The 20,004-nt window shown below is 57.8% G+C and overlaps 1 protein-coding gene across 5 annotated transcripts in view; it reads left to right on the top strand.

Moving 5' to 3' along the window:
- Positions 1-20,004, top strand: part of SLC12A7 (solute carrier family 12 member 7) — an 85,204-nt gene that overhangs the window by 31,324 nt on the left and 33,876 nt on the right. For 2 of the 5 annotated variants that reach the window (XM_037062943.1, XM_037062942.1), the window contains exon 1: positions 1,303-1,525. The exons of 2 other annotated variants lie outside the window; for them this stretch is intronic. In XM_037062943.1, coding sequence (XP_036918838.1) covers positions 1,402-1,525 — 124 coding nt within the window. In that variant the 5' untranslated portion in view covers positions 1,303-1,401. Of the gene's footprint in view, positions 1-1,302; positions 1,526-20,004 lie in introns of those variants that run through there. One more of the 5 variants, XM_037062945.1, reaches the window with a different exon arrangement.

The following is a 20,004-nucleotide window of genomic DNA, read 5'->3' as shown; positions in this document are numbered from 1 at the left end:
CTCCCTCTTCTCCCCCTCATTTCTGCCCCTGCCCTCCCCTGCTCTCTGGTAGAGGGATTAACAGCTGGTGGGCCCCTCCTCTGCGTGGGGGATAGGCTCATTCCCTAGGGGTGGCGCCAGCCTGCCAGAGCATAAGTTCAGGTGGAACTCCTGTCCAGAGTGGTCCCAGGTCTCTTGGACCCTGGGCACCTGAGACATCGAGCCTCCAGCTTCTGCTAGGAACCTGGGACAGGGGGTGGAAACCTGCGCCATCCCACCTTTTCTTTGTCTTTCATTGGAGATGGCTTTTCTGAATTTGGTTTTACGTTGTTGGGTTGTTACAGGATTACAGTGTTGGGGAAAAGCATAGCTTCTACAGCCTAGAGAGAACCTGATCTCCATGGCCTTTTGGGCCTGCAGAAACACACACACTTCTCAAACAGGATTAGACCATTCTGATTATTCTGTTTCAATTTGTGACCGCCTTTGCTGGTACCACCTGTATTTATGGGTGTTAAAACTGTTTGAGGTGACTCATTGCATCTATTTGTCATAACTTTTCAGATTAACTTCCCTCTGTTGGCCCGTTTCCTTGTGTCTCAGGGGTTAGGAAAGTAACCCGAGGCTGTAAGATACTGGGCCATTGGGGTGTGCCTGCTGCATCCGCGTCCAGGCCTCACTTTCCCCGTGCTCTGCGGCCAGCTTTCCTTCCTCGTGGCCCCCCCAGACCAGACCAGTGGGGCGTGGGCAGGGTAGGAGCCTGTGAGCAGGCAGGCCTGGGTCTGGGGTCCTGTCGCAGAGCCCTAATGACTTCTGTGTACGGGATTGAGTCCCTTGTGGACCGAAGCTGGCCTCCTCACCAATCATAGCTCGTTTCTGCAAGAAACCCCTTCCCACGCGCTGGGTGAACTCCAGCCAGGCAAGGAGGGGGAGGGGAGACAAGATTCCAGTCAGTCTAGTGGGCGGGGGACACTTCAGTTTGGCGACAGAGCCTGACTTTCTCGGGGAACTACGCCATGGTGTGTTGGGGACTGTGGGCAAGACCCCGCTGGCGAGAGGGGCAGGGGCAGGATCCGTGCCGGCAGCTCGGGGGCAGTGAGGGAGCCGACAGTCACCCGCCGGAGGAGGGTGATACGGGAAGATCTGGGGGCGCGGGTAGTCCTGGCACAGGCTGGGGGAGGGACATCTGCGGAAGGCGCTCCGCCCGGACCCGCGCAAACTTTTCTAGGGGCGGCGGGGACCACAGGTGAGGTCACGTGGCCGGCCGGGGCGGGGCGAGGACTGGGCCGGGGGCGGGCCGGGGGCGGGCCGCGTGGACCCCGCCTCTGCGCCCAAGTCCCGCGGCGCGTCGGCGGGAGCGGGCGGAGCGGAGCCTGGCTGGGACGCGTGGTGTGGCCTTAAGCGCGCAGGGACCGGAGTAACATGCCCACCAACTTCACCGTGGTGCCCGTGGAGGCGCGGGCGGACGGCGACCAGGACGAGGCGGCAGAGCTGAGCGAGGCGCCGGGCGCTCCCGAGGGCCACGAGCCTGACAGCCCGAGCCCGGGTGAGCGCAGCCGCACCTGTCCGCCGGACAAAGGCGGAGCCGGACTTCGCCGGGATGGGGGCGGTTCGTGGCGGGAGGGGGACCAGAGGAAAGGGTGTGGGGCTGCTCTCCCGCCCTTGTATCCCCTTTCCCAGGGTCCTCCACAGTTCCTCTCACTTCGCCTCCTCCTGAGGTTCCCTCAAGCGCACCCCCGTCCCGCCCCCCTCTTGCTTGCAGAGCCCCCACCAAGCTTAGTCGCGGGACTCCGGGTGAAGGGTCCTGGCTTTGCCCATCGCTCCTAGGGCTGTAGCCCCCTGTGCTGCTCCCCCACAGACCCCCCTCGCCCCGGGGCCCTAGAAGCACCTTCTTTCTAGAACTCAGGGTGGGGCAGTGGGGAGGTGTGGGAGGTGGGAGACGCCCAGGGTAACTATGGGAACGGGGGAGGGGCCTCTGGTGAGAACCCCTGCCTAGTTGTGCCGGGTGGGGTGCGGAAGCCATAGGGGTTGGTTGGCTCGCAGGAGCGCCTTCCTGCTTCCTCAACCCTTGCTCCCCATGCGGCCAGACTAAGGGCCAAGGATCAAATTAGCCCGAGCTGAGATCCCAGTTGTGTGCACCCACTCTGTGGGTCATCAACAGGAGTGACAACAGGCCCCTGGCAGGGCGGGGTGGGGGTGAGGGTTGGGGAGAGGCCCCCAAGTGTGCTCAGGCTGAGGGGCTCCCTGGCCCTCTTTGTTCCGGAGTCCCGGGTCTATGGCACTTTCACTTTCTCTTGTGGGGGCTCCCTCAGGCCTGTGCCTCCTCATCCCGGCTCCAGGCTCCTGTTCTTGCAGCTGATGGATGGGTATCCCCCCAGTGATCAGCTTCATCTCTGCTCTCGGCCTCCCTCTAGAAATTGGGGAAAATGAGAGGACCCAGTCTATTATCCACAGCTGGGGCTCCCCCTGCCTGTGCCCTGCCCCCCATTGCAGCCTTGGGAGGAGGCTCTCAGCTCCAGGCACTTAAGGAAAGAGAACAAACAGGTCAGTGGAGGCCACAGGTCCTGAGTGCCCAGTACGCTGGCATGAAAGGCCAGACCCTCCTGGGGGCACCATTAGGAGCCTGCTGGAAGGCTTGTCCTGATGGGCTGTTACATCATCCTTCATTAGGGTCCTGCCCCTCACCTTCAGGTACCCTCAAGGTGAGGCAGCTGCCCATCTTTGCTCTGCTGGGTGTGGGGCTGATCACCACTGTTCCTTGGCTGCTTCCTGGCACAGCAGCTTGAGACCAGGTGGAACATGGAGTCAGATCTGTAAGCTCAGCCTTTCTCTCACCACTGCCCTGTGGTTCTGGTTCTGAGCACCAAGGATGAGCTCGGCGGGCTGCCAGGAGCTGTTGTGTTCCCAGAGGAGCTCTCAGCTGTCCTACTGGGTGTCTGGCTCCCTGCCTGCTGGCCCTGTCTGGGGACCACATTCAGTTTCTCTCCAGAGTTTGTGGCTTGTTTGGAAGCTGGGGATAATTTTCCTCGTGCCTGCCCCTTCTGCTCTCAGTAACTCTCATGTGGTGCCCTGGGCCTTCAAGCCTATGGGTGAGTGTATTGCCCAGCTGGCCTCAAGCCCCCGGTTCCCCCTGCTTGAGTGTTTCTGCTTTCTGAACATGATCCCCCCAGTTTCTGCTGGGAGCAGACAGAAACTGAGTCTGCCTGGGTGATCCCAGACTGAGGAGCGCCCAGGGTGGGGTTTGTGCTCACTTGTTAACAGACCCTTTATGGTTTCAGCCAAACTTGTGACACTTGGCTAAGCTGGCCCAGAGCTGACTCGGAACTTCAACATTTATGTTCCGTGCACTTCATGTTTCCTCGGAAAGAGACAGCAGAGATTTTTCTCTGCCAAGTGGTCACAGTGCTGTTGTCTTTCCAGGTCTCTGGCTTGGCTCTGAGTTTTAACATAAGCTGTCAGACCACAGTCTGTACTCAGAGATACTGAGTAAAGGGTACCGTGTCACCAGCCTGATGAGGAGGGAGCCTGGGGAATCTACCATGCGCCCTGCTTGTTGGGGAAGGGCCTGTAGGAGCTGGGAACAACCAGGCTGGAGCTGCTTCCAAAGGCCCACATGTGGGGTCCACACACTATGTGGGGTCTGAAATCCATGGTCCCAGGCCAGTGGGATCATGCCCCATCATGGGGTCGCTGGTATTATCAAAGTTCCTTCCTGACTCTGGGTGACCCTTGAAACCCTCAGGGAGGTACCTTGCTTTCTGGGTGGGCTTCCTGATGGTGGTGGGGCAAGTTTGGGGAGACCTTGTCCCTGGAAATCCTCGGGCTGTCATGGAAATAGGATGCGCCATACTCACCCTGAGGCCTCACCCCTTACCCTGGGGCCCCACCCCTCCTATTTCCACCACAGCCCAGGGGTTTGTGAGACCATACCCTGGTCATTCTGGCCTGAAGGCAAGAGGGCCTGGAGCCTGTGACACCCAGACTGGAAGGATCCGGGGCTTCCTGGGCCCACTCTGTGCTCCAAGCTGGGGCCTCGTTGGGAGCTGTGTCCCTGTGAAGCTTGGCCCATTTTCTGACTTTAGAAGCCCCTGGGACACTCAGGCTAGTGGTAGCATGGTGGGTGGTAGATGTTGAGCCCTGACCTTGAATTAGTCCTGCTGCTCTGACCTCAGCCCTTCTTGCTGGCAGGCCGGTGCCTGGTGCTTTAGAGCCAGGACAGTGACCCTGCACTCAGCTCTGCTTCAGGGAGGCCTTGGCCCTCTTAGAGAAGACACTCCCCCAGAGAGGGAAAATCCACTGGGTGGAGGGAAGGAGAGGCTGGCATGAGAAGCAGAGGCCAAGGTCAGTGTTAGCTTCTGCTGAGGACATTTTGAGGGCCTTCCCCACCTCCCTGTTCCTTTCCAGCAGGGTGGAATCTGGTGTTCTGGTATGACTGTGGTTCATTTTTCCTGGGGGCTGGTCCCCTTCCCGAGGATGGGCACCACACTCTTGTCCCCTGCTTGACAGGACATTTATTCTGCATTTTATTGTGATGGGAGACTGCTCTAAAGTGGAGAGGACAGGTTTTCATGTATCCCAGTGTCCTCAATACTTTGTTTCTTGGTAGAAATACCTTACCAAAGTGGGGTGGTAGGGAGGAGGAGCGGGGTGATTTTATCCTGACTTCTGGTTACAGTGGGTTTTCTACTGACACTGGGAAGCCCCGCCTGACCCCCTTTCTTGGTGACACCCCTCAAGGTGTGGTTAGTCCTGGAGGCCACAGGCAGCCTGTGTGGGACCATAGAGTGGACATACATGCAGGGCTCTAGTGGGGCAGGGCCACAGGCCCCAGCCCCCACAGAAAGTTCCACCCCCAGCTTCGGTGGCTAGGGGAGGCGGTCCCGCCCTTGGAGGTGCAGGAGGCCACAACCCCACGTTTCCTGCCCCCAGCTGAGTCTCTTCCTCACGTGGCTGTTCCCGTGGCTCTGACTGTTTCCTCCTCTTTGGGTTGCTGTTCTGCTTTTCGGATTCCTTTCTGTGATTTCACTCTCTGCTACTGAGGTCCTGTTGGGTGCCCAGGGATCTCTCTTCCGCCCTCTGTAAAGGGGGTCTGAGTGCCCCGATGAGCTGATTCGGGTAGTCCTGGGGAGCATGGCCTTTGTCCTGTGGTGGCACATGTCAGGCTGACTGTTAGCAGTGGGCAGTGGGTAGCCTGTAGCCTTCTGTGAGGTCATCTGCTAGGCCAGTTCAGCGGTTGTGGAGCCTCTGAGGCCATGACCCCAGGTTTTGAGCAAGTTTTCTGCCAAGTACAGGGCCGATGCCGCTGGGTGCCGCTGGGTGCCGAGAGCACAACTCAGGAAGGGGAGGTATGTGGGAGTTCAGGGGACAGTGCAGTTGAAAAGTGGGACAAGAAAACTTGTCCTACTGGGCAAGGATCTGCTGGGCTAGGACATGGAGCAACACCCATCACTGGGTTTCAGGAAGGAAGGGACGCATCACACTGACACAGGAAGCATAGGCGGCACAGTTGTCCTGTTAGGCAGACCCCGTGTTCAGCCAGTCTCCTCAGGATTTGCTGTAGGTGGCTTGGCTCTCGGGCGTTTTCTAGAGGTTTTCATGTTAGGTAGACAGTAGAGGTCACCATACGTGTGCACTCCATGTGCGCACAGGGGTCCGGACCATCTTTAGGTGACAGGCCCTTTTCTTAGAAATCAAGTGATGACATGGTTACCTCCTCCTGCCGAGCCTGTGTGTGTGTGTGTGTGTGTTGGGGAGTGCCCTGTGCAGTGGGCATGCATCTGCCTGCACAAGCCTATGTCTGCATGGGCAGCAGGTGGGCACTCATCGCATGTTTGCATTTGTACACACATGTGGGCACGTGTGTGCACGACTGAACAGGGTGGCAGGTAGAGAGGGATTTGGTCACTGGCACTGCGTCACATGCTGCGGGGGCATCTGTCCTCTCCTCCAGACCCCCGGCAGGCTCCAGTCAGTCATGTGGCCAGGGGTGCCTTGCCCATCTTGGGCCCTGTGGGTAGAGGCAACATGTCTGTGCCCTGGTCTGAAGTGTGTTCCCAGCTCGCGTGCCCTGTGAACAGTGGGGGCCCGCTGCCTCTTAGGTCCAGTTCTGTGGTCTTTTCTTCTGGAAATTTCCCCAGACCTAATCTTGATGCTCTGCGAAGTGGGGTCTGAGCTGTGGGCACCAGTGGTGGTGGCTGCTGCTGCCCAGGGGGGTGTCCCCATGGGGTTGGGCTTGAGAGATGCCTCCAACGGCAGTCCCAAAGGGCCAGGCAGTTCCAGGGCCAGTGGTGCTGGCTGTGGCTGCTGCCCCCTGTCCTGTGAGGGTTGTGGAGTGTCCACCCTCATGGTCCCTCATGGTCCTCGGTGCATCAGTGAACAGAGGGTTCCGGCCCGTCTCCTGCAGCATGGTGGCTGTCGGACCGAGCATGCGGTTTGTGGTGCGGTGGGGGAAACGGAGCACCATGAGGGTCTGGGTGTCAGAGTGGCCTCTCCGATGGGGACATTCGTGCAGGACTCAAGGGCTGGGGAGAGCTCCCCTGGTGCTGGCAGGGGAGTGGTAAGGAGGCAGGGTGGGCCTGCAGGTGTGGACCCCAACCCTGTCCATGTGGAGACTACAAGCTTCATGGCCTATTCTGCTTCTAAGGCCCAGGCTGTGTGACCATTCGGTGTCCCTGCAGTGAAGGCACCACCCGCCTGTCACTGTTCATGGGTTGGGCTGTGGCTGTGAGCAGGGAGCAGCTGACCGACCCCACAGAAATGCTCTCGGTGTCTGCTTCCCCCTTCAGTGACGTAGGCACTTGGGCGTGTGGCTGTCACGGTGCTGTGCTGGGCCCAGCTGACGGGCTCGAGTCAGACTGTCTGGTGACAAGAATGAGCAGCTAGCTCCCCAGAACACAGCCCCCAAGATGGAGTCCCCTAAAATTCAGCCCTTCAGAATTTCAGTCCCCAGATATAGCGCCCAGGTTGAATGAACTGCTGTGGCCTGTGGGTGACCCTGGTCCTGGACAGAGGCGCCTGGGTGCTAAGTCAGGGTCTGAAGCCAGGGGCCGTGGAGTAGCCCAGGGGAATTCCACAAAGGGCGGCCTAGGGCTGTGAGGCTACACTGCCACGGCACAGGGAGCAGGCGGAGCGGCTAGGGGAGCGCCTGGTGTGTGGGCTCCTGGGGCCCTTGGCGGAGTGGGCCCACGTGCTCAGCAGGGTTCTCATCACTGTCAGTTGGGAAGAAGCGGGCAGTGCTGTCCAGCAGGGCTTGAACGTGGGGGTACCACTGTGCTATGCATGTAGCCCACCTCTCTGTGCCAGGCAGCTCTGTGGGACTGGGTGTTCCTAGCACCTTGATTGGGCCTGTGCGTTGTTGGTGCCTCATGTGCTATTGGAGAGTGGGAACCTTTCTCACCCTTCAAATAATTGACCCTAAATGTCCTGTACTAAGCTATGTGTGACAGGCTTACTCTGTGCCACTAGGATTTCGGTTGAAGTTCTCGTGGGGCGCATTGGAAAGAGCGTGCTGCAAGAGTGGTCTCGGAGCTACTCAGGGCCAAGGCCGCACCGGAGCTTGGGAGATGGCTGGTTCTCGGCTCTGTGCTGCAGCTCAGGCTCACAGACCCTGCCGGGGTGGTCGGAGTGGACCAGTGGTGTCTGTGCAGGTCAGACCCAGTGGGTGAGTGGTGGGCTGTTCTTGCCCCCCCTGCCCACCAAAGGAGCTGGCTGCGGTCAGGAGCCTCCATCAGGGCCTCTGCCCAGTGGACCTGTGGCCACAGTCCTGGGACCTAACCAGATAACCCCCAGGCCTGGACACCTGCATAATGGGAGATGGGTGACCTTGGACCAGGATGCCTTCTAGGGCTGCTGTCCTCTGGAGGCTGCCGTAGATGGCCTCTCACTGCTGAACAGCTGTGTTACCAGCCTGAAGGGGTCCCTTTGCCTGCTCACACTGAAGCCCAATAATATGGAAACAGGAGTTTCTTTACAAGAAAGTAAAGGTTTATTTTATGGAAATGATTCCAAGCCCAGAGTCAGAGGTAAACTAGAGGTCAAAGGCCTGGCTCCCTGATGGCTACAGGGGGCCTTTCATCTGACTTCCCCCATAGGATGGGCTCGAGCCCGATGGCTGACCTTTATGTCAGATCCTGACCTTCGTCACGGCCTTGTTCTATTTTCACAAGGGTGTGGTCCCTAGGGTTCCACTTTCACTCTTTCTTGGGCCTGGGACTGAAACACAACTGAAATCAAGATGTCATCTTTAGCTTCTTCAGTTTGTGGGAAGGAAATTCTTGGTCAACAGACCTTAGGCTTTCTTCATCAGACAGTTTATTGCTGATCAGAGTCTGCTGTCCTACGGGCTTCATGATTAAGGAAGAAAGTGGACAGACAGAAAGGAGAAAAGATCACATGAAAGAAATGGAATTTCTGCACCATTACAGTGGAGGATATAGCAGCTGGGCTGGGGGTCAGGTTCAAGGCTGCCTCTGCTGGTGTCTGGTTGATGGCTTTGTGTGGCCAGCCACCCGGGTTATCACCTCTGTGGGTATGAATTTTATAAGCATCACCCGTCTGCAGATGTGAGACTGGAGGGCAAAGTGTGATGTTCAGTGTTGGGTTTTAACTACCGTTCACACAGCCAGGTGCTTTCCGTATCAGCGTGTTTGCGGGGGTGTCCCGTGGAGTCATTCTGCAGCAACAGCTGTACTGGGGAGTGTGTGCAGACGTTTGTGAGAGGCTCAGGGCATGCGAGGTCAGCCGGGGGCCCCAGGAGAGAAGACCCACCTCTGTGAGCTGTGCCTGCCCTCATGAGGGGCCCCGTGCTACTGAGGCCAGGTAACAGTGGCATGGACGGCCTGAGAATTAGATGGGTGAAAGGGACATCTGGACCCTGACAGGCGGCTGGCTGTGGGTGCCCACTGGGGACCGCCCCAAGGGGGTCCTGGGCTCTCTTCTGGGGTACCCTGGGGCAGTACTGTTCAGCAGGGAGAGCAGAGCACAAAGGGTTAATACCTTTCTTTTGTGAAAAGAGGGGAGTCCGTTTTTAGAGTGGAGACCTGTTCTGTGCAGATAAGCCCCGAGAGCTTCAGCAGGACCAGCCAAGAATGAGGTGCCCCAGCTCCCTCATCCAGGGCTGCTGGTGCCCTGTGGGTCCTTGAACTTCCTGCCAGGAGCTCCTGTGAGCAGGCCCCATCCAGGTGGTCTCTGTGGCTGGTGGGGGGCTGTGGGGCTGTGCCAGGGAGGCTGTGAACTGTTGGTGTTGGGTCCAGCCTGTGCTGGGGGTGTCTGCGGGGCCCCAGTGCCTGTGCCTCCAGCAGGGCCCTGAGCAAGGCCCTGGCACCTCCTTGAGGGTTCCTGGCTCACTTCCTCTCTCTTTCCCTGGCGGTTTCTTTCTGAGAAAACAGTAGGGGGAGGAGTGGAAGTGCTTTTTTGTTTTGTGTGGATGGGGGTGGGAGCTCCGCTCTGGGCAGCAGTTTAGTTTCCTGCGTTCTGGGTCATTCTCCAGCACAATCCCCACTTGCTGGGTCCTGTGTGACTCACAGTCCTGGGGTTTCTGGCTGTCGGGAGGAGGGCCGGTGGTGTCTGGGGGCCTGTGTTCACCGCAGAGCATCATAACCACTGTCAGTTGGGCTGTGGGATGTGCTGCTGCCCCGACACCGAGCCGGTCTGGATGTTCACACGCAGGCCGTGCCCCTGGCCAGCGCAGTGGCTGTGGCCTGGCTCCATCTGCGAGGTGGGGGCGCACCAGGCATCCCCATCGGTGTCACCCTGTGCTCAAGTGGGCATGTCCAGCATAAGGTGGTGTGAGGCCTTAGGGGATTCTGAGGCTATCCCTGAGTTCTCCTTATGCCTCAGCTTCCCTCTCCAGGGACCAGCCTGTCCCAGACACAGCCATGACCTCTCTTCTCCTAGGCTGTTTGTTCACAGTGCCTGTGGGTTGGGCCTGGGTTCTTGGAGGCTCAGAGGATGGTCACTGGGGAGGGATCGAGTTGAGCTGAAATCAGAGGAGAGAAGCGCCAGGTTGTTCTTAGGTTTCCTCTTCCCTCCGACCAAGGGTCTTGACCACAGCCAGACAGGAGCCGGAGTCGGTAATGGGAGCTGCCCCAGGGGCCTGGCTGAGGCTCTTGCCAACGCCCCCTCGGATTGCCAGCGCTGGTCCCTGAGGTGGGAGAGGTCGGTCCAAGAGCAGCGAGCAGCCATGTGACTGACTGGGTGTCAGGGAGTGGGGTTCCCCAGGGGCCTGTCATTTCCCACGAGGGGTTGTGTCCTTTAGATGCAACTCCTGGGAATATGTTCTTGTCTTGAGAATCTTTCAGAGTGTGGTCCCCAGTGATGCCGGTGTGCTTATGTGTGAGCATGTACGTGAACGTGCATGTGTGGTTATATCTGTGCATGCATGAGTGTGTATGTGTGGCTGTGTGTGTATGCCTATGCAAGTATGTTAATACGAGCATGTTGAAAGCATGTGTGTTCTCTACATGTGCCTGTGCGCCCTGTGTGTCTGTGTGTACCCACATGGGTCTGTGTGGCTGTGTCTGCATGCACGTGTGTGTCTGAAGACTCTGCTGGAACTGGGTGGCCGCTCCTGGTTTGCTGTTTCTCCATGTCTGTGCCTCTCAGTAGCTGAGCGCCTGGTGCTACCTTTGCTTCCTAGACTGTGCGGGTGTTGTATGTGAGAACATGCTTTGGAGGGGGTCCAGATGGTGGAGACTGAGGGCTCTGAATGGAGCGATGAGTAAGTTGAGGCCGGAGCAGGGACCTTGGCCCTGGTTTAAAGGGGGTGCTTCCTTCCCTCCTGACTCTGAAGCCCCCCAACACCTTTCCTCAGAATCCCCCAGATCCCCTCACTGTTTCCCCTGAGAACCTCCTCCCAACCCTTGGGGCGACAATGGCAGGAGCCCTGTGGGATGAGTCTGGGATGAATCTGGTTGGTGGGGAAGTGAGAAGAACACACCTGCGCCCAAATGGGCTTTAACCTGAGGCTGCACTGCAAGCCTGGAGGCCTCCAGTCCCTCCGACCCATGAGACCGCTCCTGGCTGGTGTCACAGGGCTGCTGGGGACAGGATGCTTTTTATGCTTTCAGAAGTGAGAGCTGTGTCCCAGTGGGGAAACCTCCAGGAATGTAAGCAGGGCCACCTGCCTCTCCATGGGGAGAAGCCAGGTGGGAAGGGCACAGGTGTCGAGCTCAAAGGAAAAAGGTTTGATTTGCTCACTTGAAGCAGCAGGTCTTCCCCGTGAGGGGCAGCGGTGGTCCTACAGGCCTGTGCATGGGGGACGTGCCCCACATCCTGTCCTCTCAGGCTCGGGCAGGATTGTTCTCAGAGCACCCTTTTACTTCCCAGGAAGCCATGATGGGGAAGGAGAAGGCTCATCAGTCCTTCCAGAAGACAACACCGGAGGGAAAACCCCTCAGGACACAGTGGCGGTCGTGGCTGGTGGGTTGTGGGTGGTGGTTCTTGCCTTCTCGGTGTTTCCTGTTTTCAGCGCAGGTGTTTCTGTTTCAGCCAGAAGCTTGCCATCAGAAGCGTGGGGACTCAACCTCAAGCTTTCATGGCTTCTCGGCCTGAACGCAGAGCCTTATGGGCATCCTCCAGCCTCCATTGCCAGGCTGCGGGATTTCGGGTCCCAGCATTGATTCTGGCTGCAAAGCCTGGATGGCAAAGGGCAAGGGCCGGGGTCATTAACCCGTGGATTATGGAACCTAAAACCACTTTATGTCAGCGCTTAACCACTTCAAAGAGGACCTGGCCACTGGGGTAGTGGCTGTGGGGTGCTCTGGGGTCCAGCTGATCGGATGCACCGTGAGGTCACCAGGGGGGCTTCCACCCTTGAGTCTCCATGGGAGACCATTTGTTCCCCCATCACCAGCACCTTGGTGTAGGCCCCAGTGTGGCCCACACAGTGTCCAGTGCTGGGCAGACTGCCCTGTGTTTGGTGGCAGGAATCAGCGATGGCTGCTGATGTTGATCCCACCTTGCCAGCTGACCCTCAGGAACGTGTCTGGCTTGGAGCCTTGGCGGTTGCTCTGCTCCTCTCCGGGGAGCCGTTTGGGAGAGATGATGGTGAAATCCCACGTTCAAACTGGAGTAGAAGGCGTGGGGGAGGAATGTGCTGGCTCACTCGGAAGGGGAGGTTGTGTGTGGAGACGGAGTGGGGGCTGGTGGAGGCTGTAATCAGAGAAGGACACAGTGCACTTGGGGCCTGCTTGGGAACGCTGCCCTTGACAGGGCTTGGGCTCTGATCCAGTGTCCACACAGACCACCGTGGTCTGGGCTCCCGGTCCACGGCCGGACACGGGCTCTGACTGAGTACCCACAGCAGAGCACCAGGGTCCGGGCTCCCAGGACACTGCAGGAAGGTGGGTCTGCCGGCCTCCTCTTCGCCCCCGAGCCTGGGCGGCCTTGGCTGAGTTCCACGGCCCCACCTGCTTCTCTGGGCTGCCGCAGGCTGTCTCCTCCAACCCTGCAGACAACTGTGTTTGCTCAGTAATGACAAGGACGTATACACTTCTCAGGGACACGGAGCCCGACTGCCCTGCAGCTTCTGTACGGTCTCCAGAGTGACTGAGTTCAGGCGTCATCTGGGAAAGGAACCTGCTCTCTGCCAGGCTGGCACCATCCCCGGTCACCGTCTAAGGTTTACTCATGCTGCGGATTAAGTTTGCATTTCAGGGAGCCAGGAACATGGGCATCAAAACCGATGCAGGAAAAACTGATCCTGGAATGCCACCCCGTCCCCACCCCTCGCCCCAGAAAGAGACCAGAGACGGCCTGTTGGGGCGTGGGGGAACTTTCTGGGCCAGTGGATGTTCTGCATCTTTGGGGTCAGTTTCACAGGGTGTTGGCGGCGGCTGTGTGTGCTGAGATGCTCCAGGCCTCAGCTGGATGGATGGACTCTGCACGTGGGGTGTGGCCAGCACTGGTAGGGGGTGTGGGGCTCTGCAGAACATCTGTCAACTTTGCTGAGTGTTAAGACGTTTTTGGAGTGAAATGACAAGAGGAAGACACAGGATGAATGGCTTCATCTAGGACACACCTGCCACTGCCTCCCCGTGGAAGAGGAAGAGGGCCCTGGTCAGGGCTGCATGTCCTGGGCCCGCCCTGCGTCCTGGAAACCTGGGCTCTCCACCAACAGGTGCCAGCTGTCCGGTCCATTCCTGTGGTCTCCGTGGGCTTCGGCTCTGGATCCAAGGCCTGGGCTCAGCCTGCTGACCAGTCATCATCTGTCATCCGTCCAGAGCCAGGACCTCTGTGGATAGATAATCTGTTCTGTGTTTAACAGGTGCTGCAGGTGTTGTGAGTGGAACTTTGCCGACACCTTGAGGGGACCAGCAGGCTTATGTGGTCACTGAGGCCTGGTTGTGCCATATTGAGGAGTGACCCATGAAATGCTGGCTTCCTTGGACTTCCCTGGGCCTCAGAGCCAGGGGCATGAGGAGGGGGCTTCTCCAGGGAGTGGGCTCTTCTGCCTGCTGCACGGTGGGGCCCAGGTGGGGCCAGGTCCTAAATCCAGGAGACCTTAGGCTGGGCTGGAGGAAGAACCTGCTGGTGGACCTCCTGGGCTGTTGAGAGAGTCACGTGAGCTGTATATCGAGAGCTGGCTGCCAGGCTCTGCAACTTACGGCCCAGCAAGCTGCTTGCTTTTGTCAGTAAAGTTCTGTTGGAACATGGCCCTGCTGTTTTGTTCCCACATTGTCTTCAGTGGCCGCGAGTGGTTGTGAGGGAACAGTGTGGCCCTTTACAGAGAAAGCTTGCTAGCTTGTGGTCTAGAATGTTCCCCATCCTGCTGTCTTTCCTGACATCTACTTGCTCAAAGACCTGGGTCAAATACCTTGTGGAGTCCCGTGAAACTTCTGTATGCCTGTTTCTTTGGGGGCTGTTTTCAGAAGAAACACTTTGAGGCAAGAATGCCATGTGACGGCCTCTGACACCGAAGTGTTGGGGTTACCTCCCACCCCCTGTGTGACCTCGGACTACCCTGGTCCTGGACCCCTGGCCTTTGTAATCAGTATACAAGGACCTGCCCCCACCCCATGCCTTTCACCCAGTGGTGTCATTGTCTCTCGGGTTCTCGCCCAGTCACTTCATACAGTGGTTACAAATGACGCTCTTTCACACACTGATGACGTTCATGAACTGCACCTGTCTGTGTTTTTCAGGACTTTTTCTTAAGTTTTCTCTTTATGGTCCCACTAAGATGGGAACTATTTCTTTACTTAGTGTACTTGAGGTTTGCTGTAGTTCTGGGTTTACGGGGTACATGGGGGTGGAGCGGGTTCCCGCAAACCCCGGTGTAAACTCCGCACCCATCATTGTGGTCACAGCTGAGAGCTGGTCTTGCGAGCCAGTGCCCACTGCACTCCAGACCCTGAGCCCCTCGCCTCATCCCCAGCATCCTTCTGGCTCCAGGCCCCACCCTGCACTCAGCTGTCATGGCTGTTTAGTGCCCTGTCGGCTGCCCCAGGTTTGCAGACTTGCTGTTTCGGTATCTGCACAGTCCTGAGGTGGACACGTGGGCTGGAGGATGTCCTCAGCTGGGGTGTATCTCCCGTTGTCCTCGTGGCCAGACTGGGGCTATTGGTTTGGGGAGGAAGCCCCAGAGGGAGTGTGTCCTTTTCATCTTGTCCCGTCAGGGGTGTGCACCATCACTGCAGCTGCCGCAGCCGAGGGCACCTTGACCACCGGCTCAGGTGTGTTTATTATGCTTTGCCATAACATCATTCTTTCCCTTTTTCTGTGCTTCCCTAATTATGAGTCATGAAGCCCACCTCCCAGCCTTCTAATTTTTTTTAACTGAATGGCATGATGGCTATATGATTTTGTTTTATTCCGTGTTGCGGCCAGTGGTCACTGTCTTGCTGCCCCGGTCGTCCCATATTTGGGACAGACACTCTGCTGTGGAGTTGATGGGGGCTGAGTATTGAGGGTTCCTACTTTTAATTAGGTGATGGGTGTTGGTGTCCTTGGCCTGAGGCCTCTGAACACTCCTGGGACTGGTGGCCCTGGGACAGTCAGGGAGCTCAGCTGATGCTGCCCTCTGCTGTGGGACCGTGCATTTTTAAAGTCCGTAAAAAGACTAATTGTAGGAAGTGGCTGCTGTGTCACAGAAAGTCAGCCGTCTGGCCCAAGCACAGTGAGAGTGCAGAGCCAACCAAGTGGCCGTAGTCCAGGCCATTGTGGACTGGGTGCTGATGGCTCATGGCCATGTGGTGCTCAGCGGAGTCCTGATAGGCTTCGAACTCTGATGGTGGTCTACGAGGGGTCCACCGCCTGTACCGGGTGCTGCAGGGCCGCGGTCCTGGCACCACACTGAGCCCGCTGCTGCCCTGTCAGGGTTAACGTGATGGACTCATTATGTGTTTTCATGGTGTTCCCATAAAGTCTCCCCATTTCACTCCATTTGTAGGAAAATATCCTTCTGTTCTTCAAGTCATTGGTGCCTCCATTCTTTTTTCCCTGTATGACATACTCATAGCTCAGCCATCCCCAGGGGGCAGCTGTGGGAAATGGGAGTCCACCCAGCCATCCCTACCTCCCAGTGCCACCCCTGCTCGCTGATGGTGTTTCCTGGTCAGGCCTGTAGAGGGAGCAAGGTAAAACTCACGCTCGCTGGCTCTGCTGCAGGTTTGATGGGGTGAAGCATCTGTTTTAAAACCCGACTCATCTGTTTTCTCAGTGATAAGAGGAACCAGTACCATGGAGGGAGGGGAGGTGCTGTTGGGGAGTCTTCCTCGGATGGGCTCCACATCCATGACCTCCCCCGCCACCCTCAGTGTGTGGAATTGGAGTCCCACCCGCTCTCGCCGAGTCGTGCAACGGCTACACCATGTCCTTGTAGCTTGGCTTTGGGGGGGGGGCGGTGGTCACGGGCTCCTAGGCTGTGACCTTCCACGTTAGAGCGTTGTTTTTCTGTGCAGTTGACAACAGATAGTTATGTGTAGATTGTAAACTGAACACACTTTAACATTATTTTTGTAATTGTGAGGCCAGTGTGCATTTTCAGTCCTCAGAATTGGGGTGGGTCGGAAACATGTTTACCTTTGGGCAGGAAGAGGGAGTGTTGGTGATGGTTTGGGGTGGATCCCATGATCGACCTGGGATCGATCCCTGGCCCCATCCAGGCCAGGACTATGATTAGACATCTGATCGGCAGACCCTGACTGTTCCATTGGAGCAGAGTAACCGTGGCTGGGGCATCTGCCATGAGCGCTCCTGCTTGGGGACTCCAGTGTGGGTCCTGCCCTCGGACCAGCTTGGCCTAGGACACCCGATCCTGCCTTGGAGCTGTCCACTTCATCCTGGGCCATCAGAGACCACCACCTTGCAGCAAGAACACCAGAGCTGGAGGCTGCATGCCTGATGGGGCACCACCCAGGGTCCTGCCCAGGAGGGCGCTGTGGGCCTGGCCAGTCTGGCCGGCCCCTCTAGCACCTGCACTTGAGAGTTTCCTGTGCCCAAGCTTGTCCTCAGTTCTTGGCATCATGAACTAACAGAGTGATGAAGGGGGTGCCAGCCCAGGTGAGTGGCCTCCCAAGACTTGGGTGGGTCTCGGCCAGAGGAAGACCCCTGCCCTCCAGAGCTCCAGCAGGCTTGCAGGGTTGTGTCTGGGGAGTGGGAGAGGGTTTGAAGCCTGCCCTGCTTCCCACCTGGGGGTCTGTAGGACCCAGTTTCCTTTGTTCAAACTTTAATTGTAATCTGTCTGTAAAAAACATGAAGCAAAGTATGAGCGTCCTTAGGGGTACGAATAAGCAGGGCACAGGGACTGCCCGGGTGCTGTGTGGATGGTGTTTCCATATTACGGAGGTGCAGGTGGGTCTCTCAGGCCAAAGCATTGGTTTTTATGGGAGTGTCTTGACTGCAGCAGAGTCAAGTGCAGTTGCGCAGGCACTTCCTACTGGGAGGAGCTGCTGCCCTGCGCCCAGGCCACGTTTTGGGATCTGGGAGGCCCTGTGTCCACAGATACTGTCAGGGGCCTCCGAACGCAGGCCCTACCCAGGTCTCCTGGCCTGCTGGGTTGCACCTTGGCTTCGTGTTCACCACGCAGAGACCCTCCTCTCCTGACAGGTGTGCGTTCTGCTGGGCCCGTGAGTGCTGTCGGTAGCACCCCGATGGGTGGCTAAGTGGACAGCTCTCAGAAACCAAGGGAGATGTATTCTCTTTAAAGGACTAATGGCTCAAAAGTGGCTTGGGTAACAAGAGGAAGCACGGTGGGTCATACATGGGGAGCAGCCTCCAGACTGGAGGGACTCCCCCAGATGCTGAGGGTGCATCTGCTGCTGCTTTCATTTGGTGTGTTTCTCCATTTTCTGCCCTCATCGCATGGGTCACTTTGGTGCTCACAAAGTACCTGGGAAAGCAGGTATTGGGTCTGCAGCTTGTCCCCGTCCAGTGGCCTATGGTGCCCTGACCCCGCTCTGTGCCCTGGCCACTTGTGTCCTTCATGCTGCTGGGCTCCCACCGTCCTGGTCTTTGTTCTGGGGGAGTTTACGTCACCAGGTGCCCGTCTCGGTCGTCAGGCTCATCCACAATGTCAGCAGTCACTAGATGGCCACTTAACTGGTGTTCTTTCTTTTCTGCTCCCATGGAGAGCTCTGGGGATACTTCCTACCTGTTTAGTTCCCTTCGAGTCCTCTGTCAGGACTTGTCTTAGGTGTTCCTTATCACAGTGGACAGGTGTTTGATGGCATGTCTATGATCCATCTGCTCCCCATGAGCATTAGATGCCTGGGAAAGACATCAGGGCCCTTGGAGCTGCGGGGTGAGTGTGGTTCTGGCTGTGCGGGTGGCAGAGGGGTCAAGCCTCAGCATTCACTTGCAAACAAGTCCCAAGAGCCGTGACTACCAGCCTGTGCTTTTTAAACACACAGCATGGGTTTGGGCTGGTGGTGAGCTGAGAGTGGACCTTGTGGTTGCCCGGGGACATGTGGGGAGCTGCCGGCCCAAGCTGTGCAGCAAGGCCCTCCCCATGTCGTCTGCCTCTCCGCAGCAACAGGAAACATGAGACCCAGGAGCCTGACTTTGTCCAAAGTCGTGTGGCCAGGCTGGCTCATCAGAAAGAGAACCTAAAACTCAGTGCATCCCCACTCCGTCCCTCACTTCTGGGGCAGTTGGTGTCGGGTGCAGGGTGACCGAGTCAGGACCTGGCCCTGGGGTCGTCTAGACAGAGACTGGTCTAGACAGAGCCCTTGGCATCTTGCATTCATCCAGAAACACTGTCAGGAGCCAAGCCCTGGGTCGGCCAGTGATCACCACTAAAGGAAGGAAATCAGCACACCCAAAACAAGCATGCTGCTGGGGGTGACCTGCTGGTGGCGGTAACTCCTAGGTCAGCACGCTGTTGGGAGACTTGGGTAGGATACAGATTGCTTTTGCCTTGAGTGTCCCTGCCAGTGGTTTCTGGGCTGGCCTTGGTGTCCCTGGTGGAATGTATTGAGGGTGCCAGCGGGGTCAGGGCCCCATTTCATGTAGAGATTTCTGTCAGAGCGAAACCACTGTGGGTTTTCTCTCCATTTTGAATTCAGAGCACATATTCAGGCCCCCCGTTTGGGGACCAGGGAGTGAACTCACACCTTGAATTCAGGCTGAGGCCTGTGGGCTCATCTATGGCCTGGCTGAGGTGACCTGGGGACCTGGGACAGGTGGTCCTGACAGAGTAGCTATGGAGATCGGGGTCCAGGATGGTCACCTGCCGGCTGTGTCTTGTATTTCGGCTCTGTTAACACCCATGGTGGGATCCGCTCTGAACTGCTGGGGGACCGCGGGCAAGGCCACCGTGACCTGTCAGGAGTCGGAGTGCCGTCAAACCAAACTAGCCAGCTATGTCCGTGTGGCCACTTCTGTGTGAGCATTTTCACGTTCTGGAAGTTCAGGCAGCTGGTCAGTGGACTGACTTTTAAGGTTATCTGTCCCCAGGAGTCCGGTGAAGCGCAGGGTTGGTGGGACCTGAAAGGCACCCCACACTGGGACTTGAAGTTCCCGAACAGAAGGCCGTACTTGGAGCTCCTTTTACCGGAGCCCCCCTGCCCCGGGAGAGAGCTTTAAAAAGTCCAGCCCACACAAAGACGTTATTGTCCGTTGTCCCGGCCCCTGCTTCGAGCCCCCCTTTACCTCGTGCTGCGCTCCTATTGTGTGCTATGCTGTTACCGGTTCCATCTGACACACCGGGGGCGTCACTCATGGCGAATGCAGCCCTGAGTCTTCTAAAATAAGCGCAGACTTTTATTACACAGTGAACCATATTTAAAACCAAATCCCCACTAATGGCCCGTCCGGTTGCTGAGCAGGTTTATCCTTATAAAGAGAGCTGTATGTTTGGTCTGAAAGTGTCTGGTTAATTGTGGGAGGGGCGCAGACAGGGTGTCTGCCAGGAGCCAGTGCCTGCTGTGGGGCCCCTCCCTCCCCGGCAGCTGCACCCCAGGACAGGCGTCTGCCTCCCCCACCCGTCCTCTTCCCCAGGGTGCACAGTGGAGCGAGGACGGGGCCACGTTGCTTTGCTCTGGCCTCTTCCCTCTGAGGCTGACAGGGTTCTCCTTCAGCCGCCTGTTGTCCTTGGAGAAGCGGGTGAGAGGTGCTTGCTTTCCCTCCCCTGCTGGCCGGGCGAGGGCCTGGGAGCTCTCCTGTGTCCAGGCTCTTGGCGGGGGGGTTCTGGCCTTTGGGGGGGTGCAGGGGATTTGAGGTCCAGGGTGGCACCACGCCTGTAGGCAGGGTGGCTGTGACCTTGGCTGCTTCCATGTTGTGATTCAGCCTGTGTGCCCCTCACCATAGATGAGGTTTTCTGTGTCCTGGCCCTTTTCTCTCTTTCTTCTGAAGCAGCAAGCAGTGTGTCTTATCACTGAGTTGTGCTTTTGGCTTCAGGGCGAGGAGGCCATGCCTGTATGGAGGGTGCGGGGGCACCTCCACATCGGTACTGCTCCCTCTGCGGCCTCTGTGGGCTCATCTCACACTGGGACGTCCTCCCGCCAGCCCCTGTGCCCGGGTTGCCGACCGCACTGTCCTCTTGGCAGACTGGACCCAGGCGTTCTGGCCCAGTGCTCCTCTGGAACG

The sequence above is a fragment of the Sturnira hondurensis genome, unplaced genomic scaffold, assembly GCF_014824575.4.
Source record: "Sturnira hondurensis isolate 20B ecotype Veracruz unplaced genomic scaffold, ASM1482457v3 Scaffold0014384, whole genome shotgun sequence".
In the NCBI taxonomy this organism is placed as follows: Eukaryota; Metazoa; Chordata; class Mammalia; order Chiroptera; family Phyllostomidae; genus Sturnira; species Sturnira hondurensis.
The sequence above is the reverse complement of the archived record's forward strand: the minus strand, read 5'-3'. Positions and strand labels throughout refer to the sequence as shown.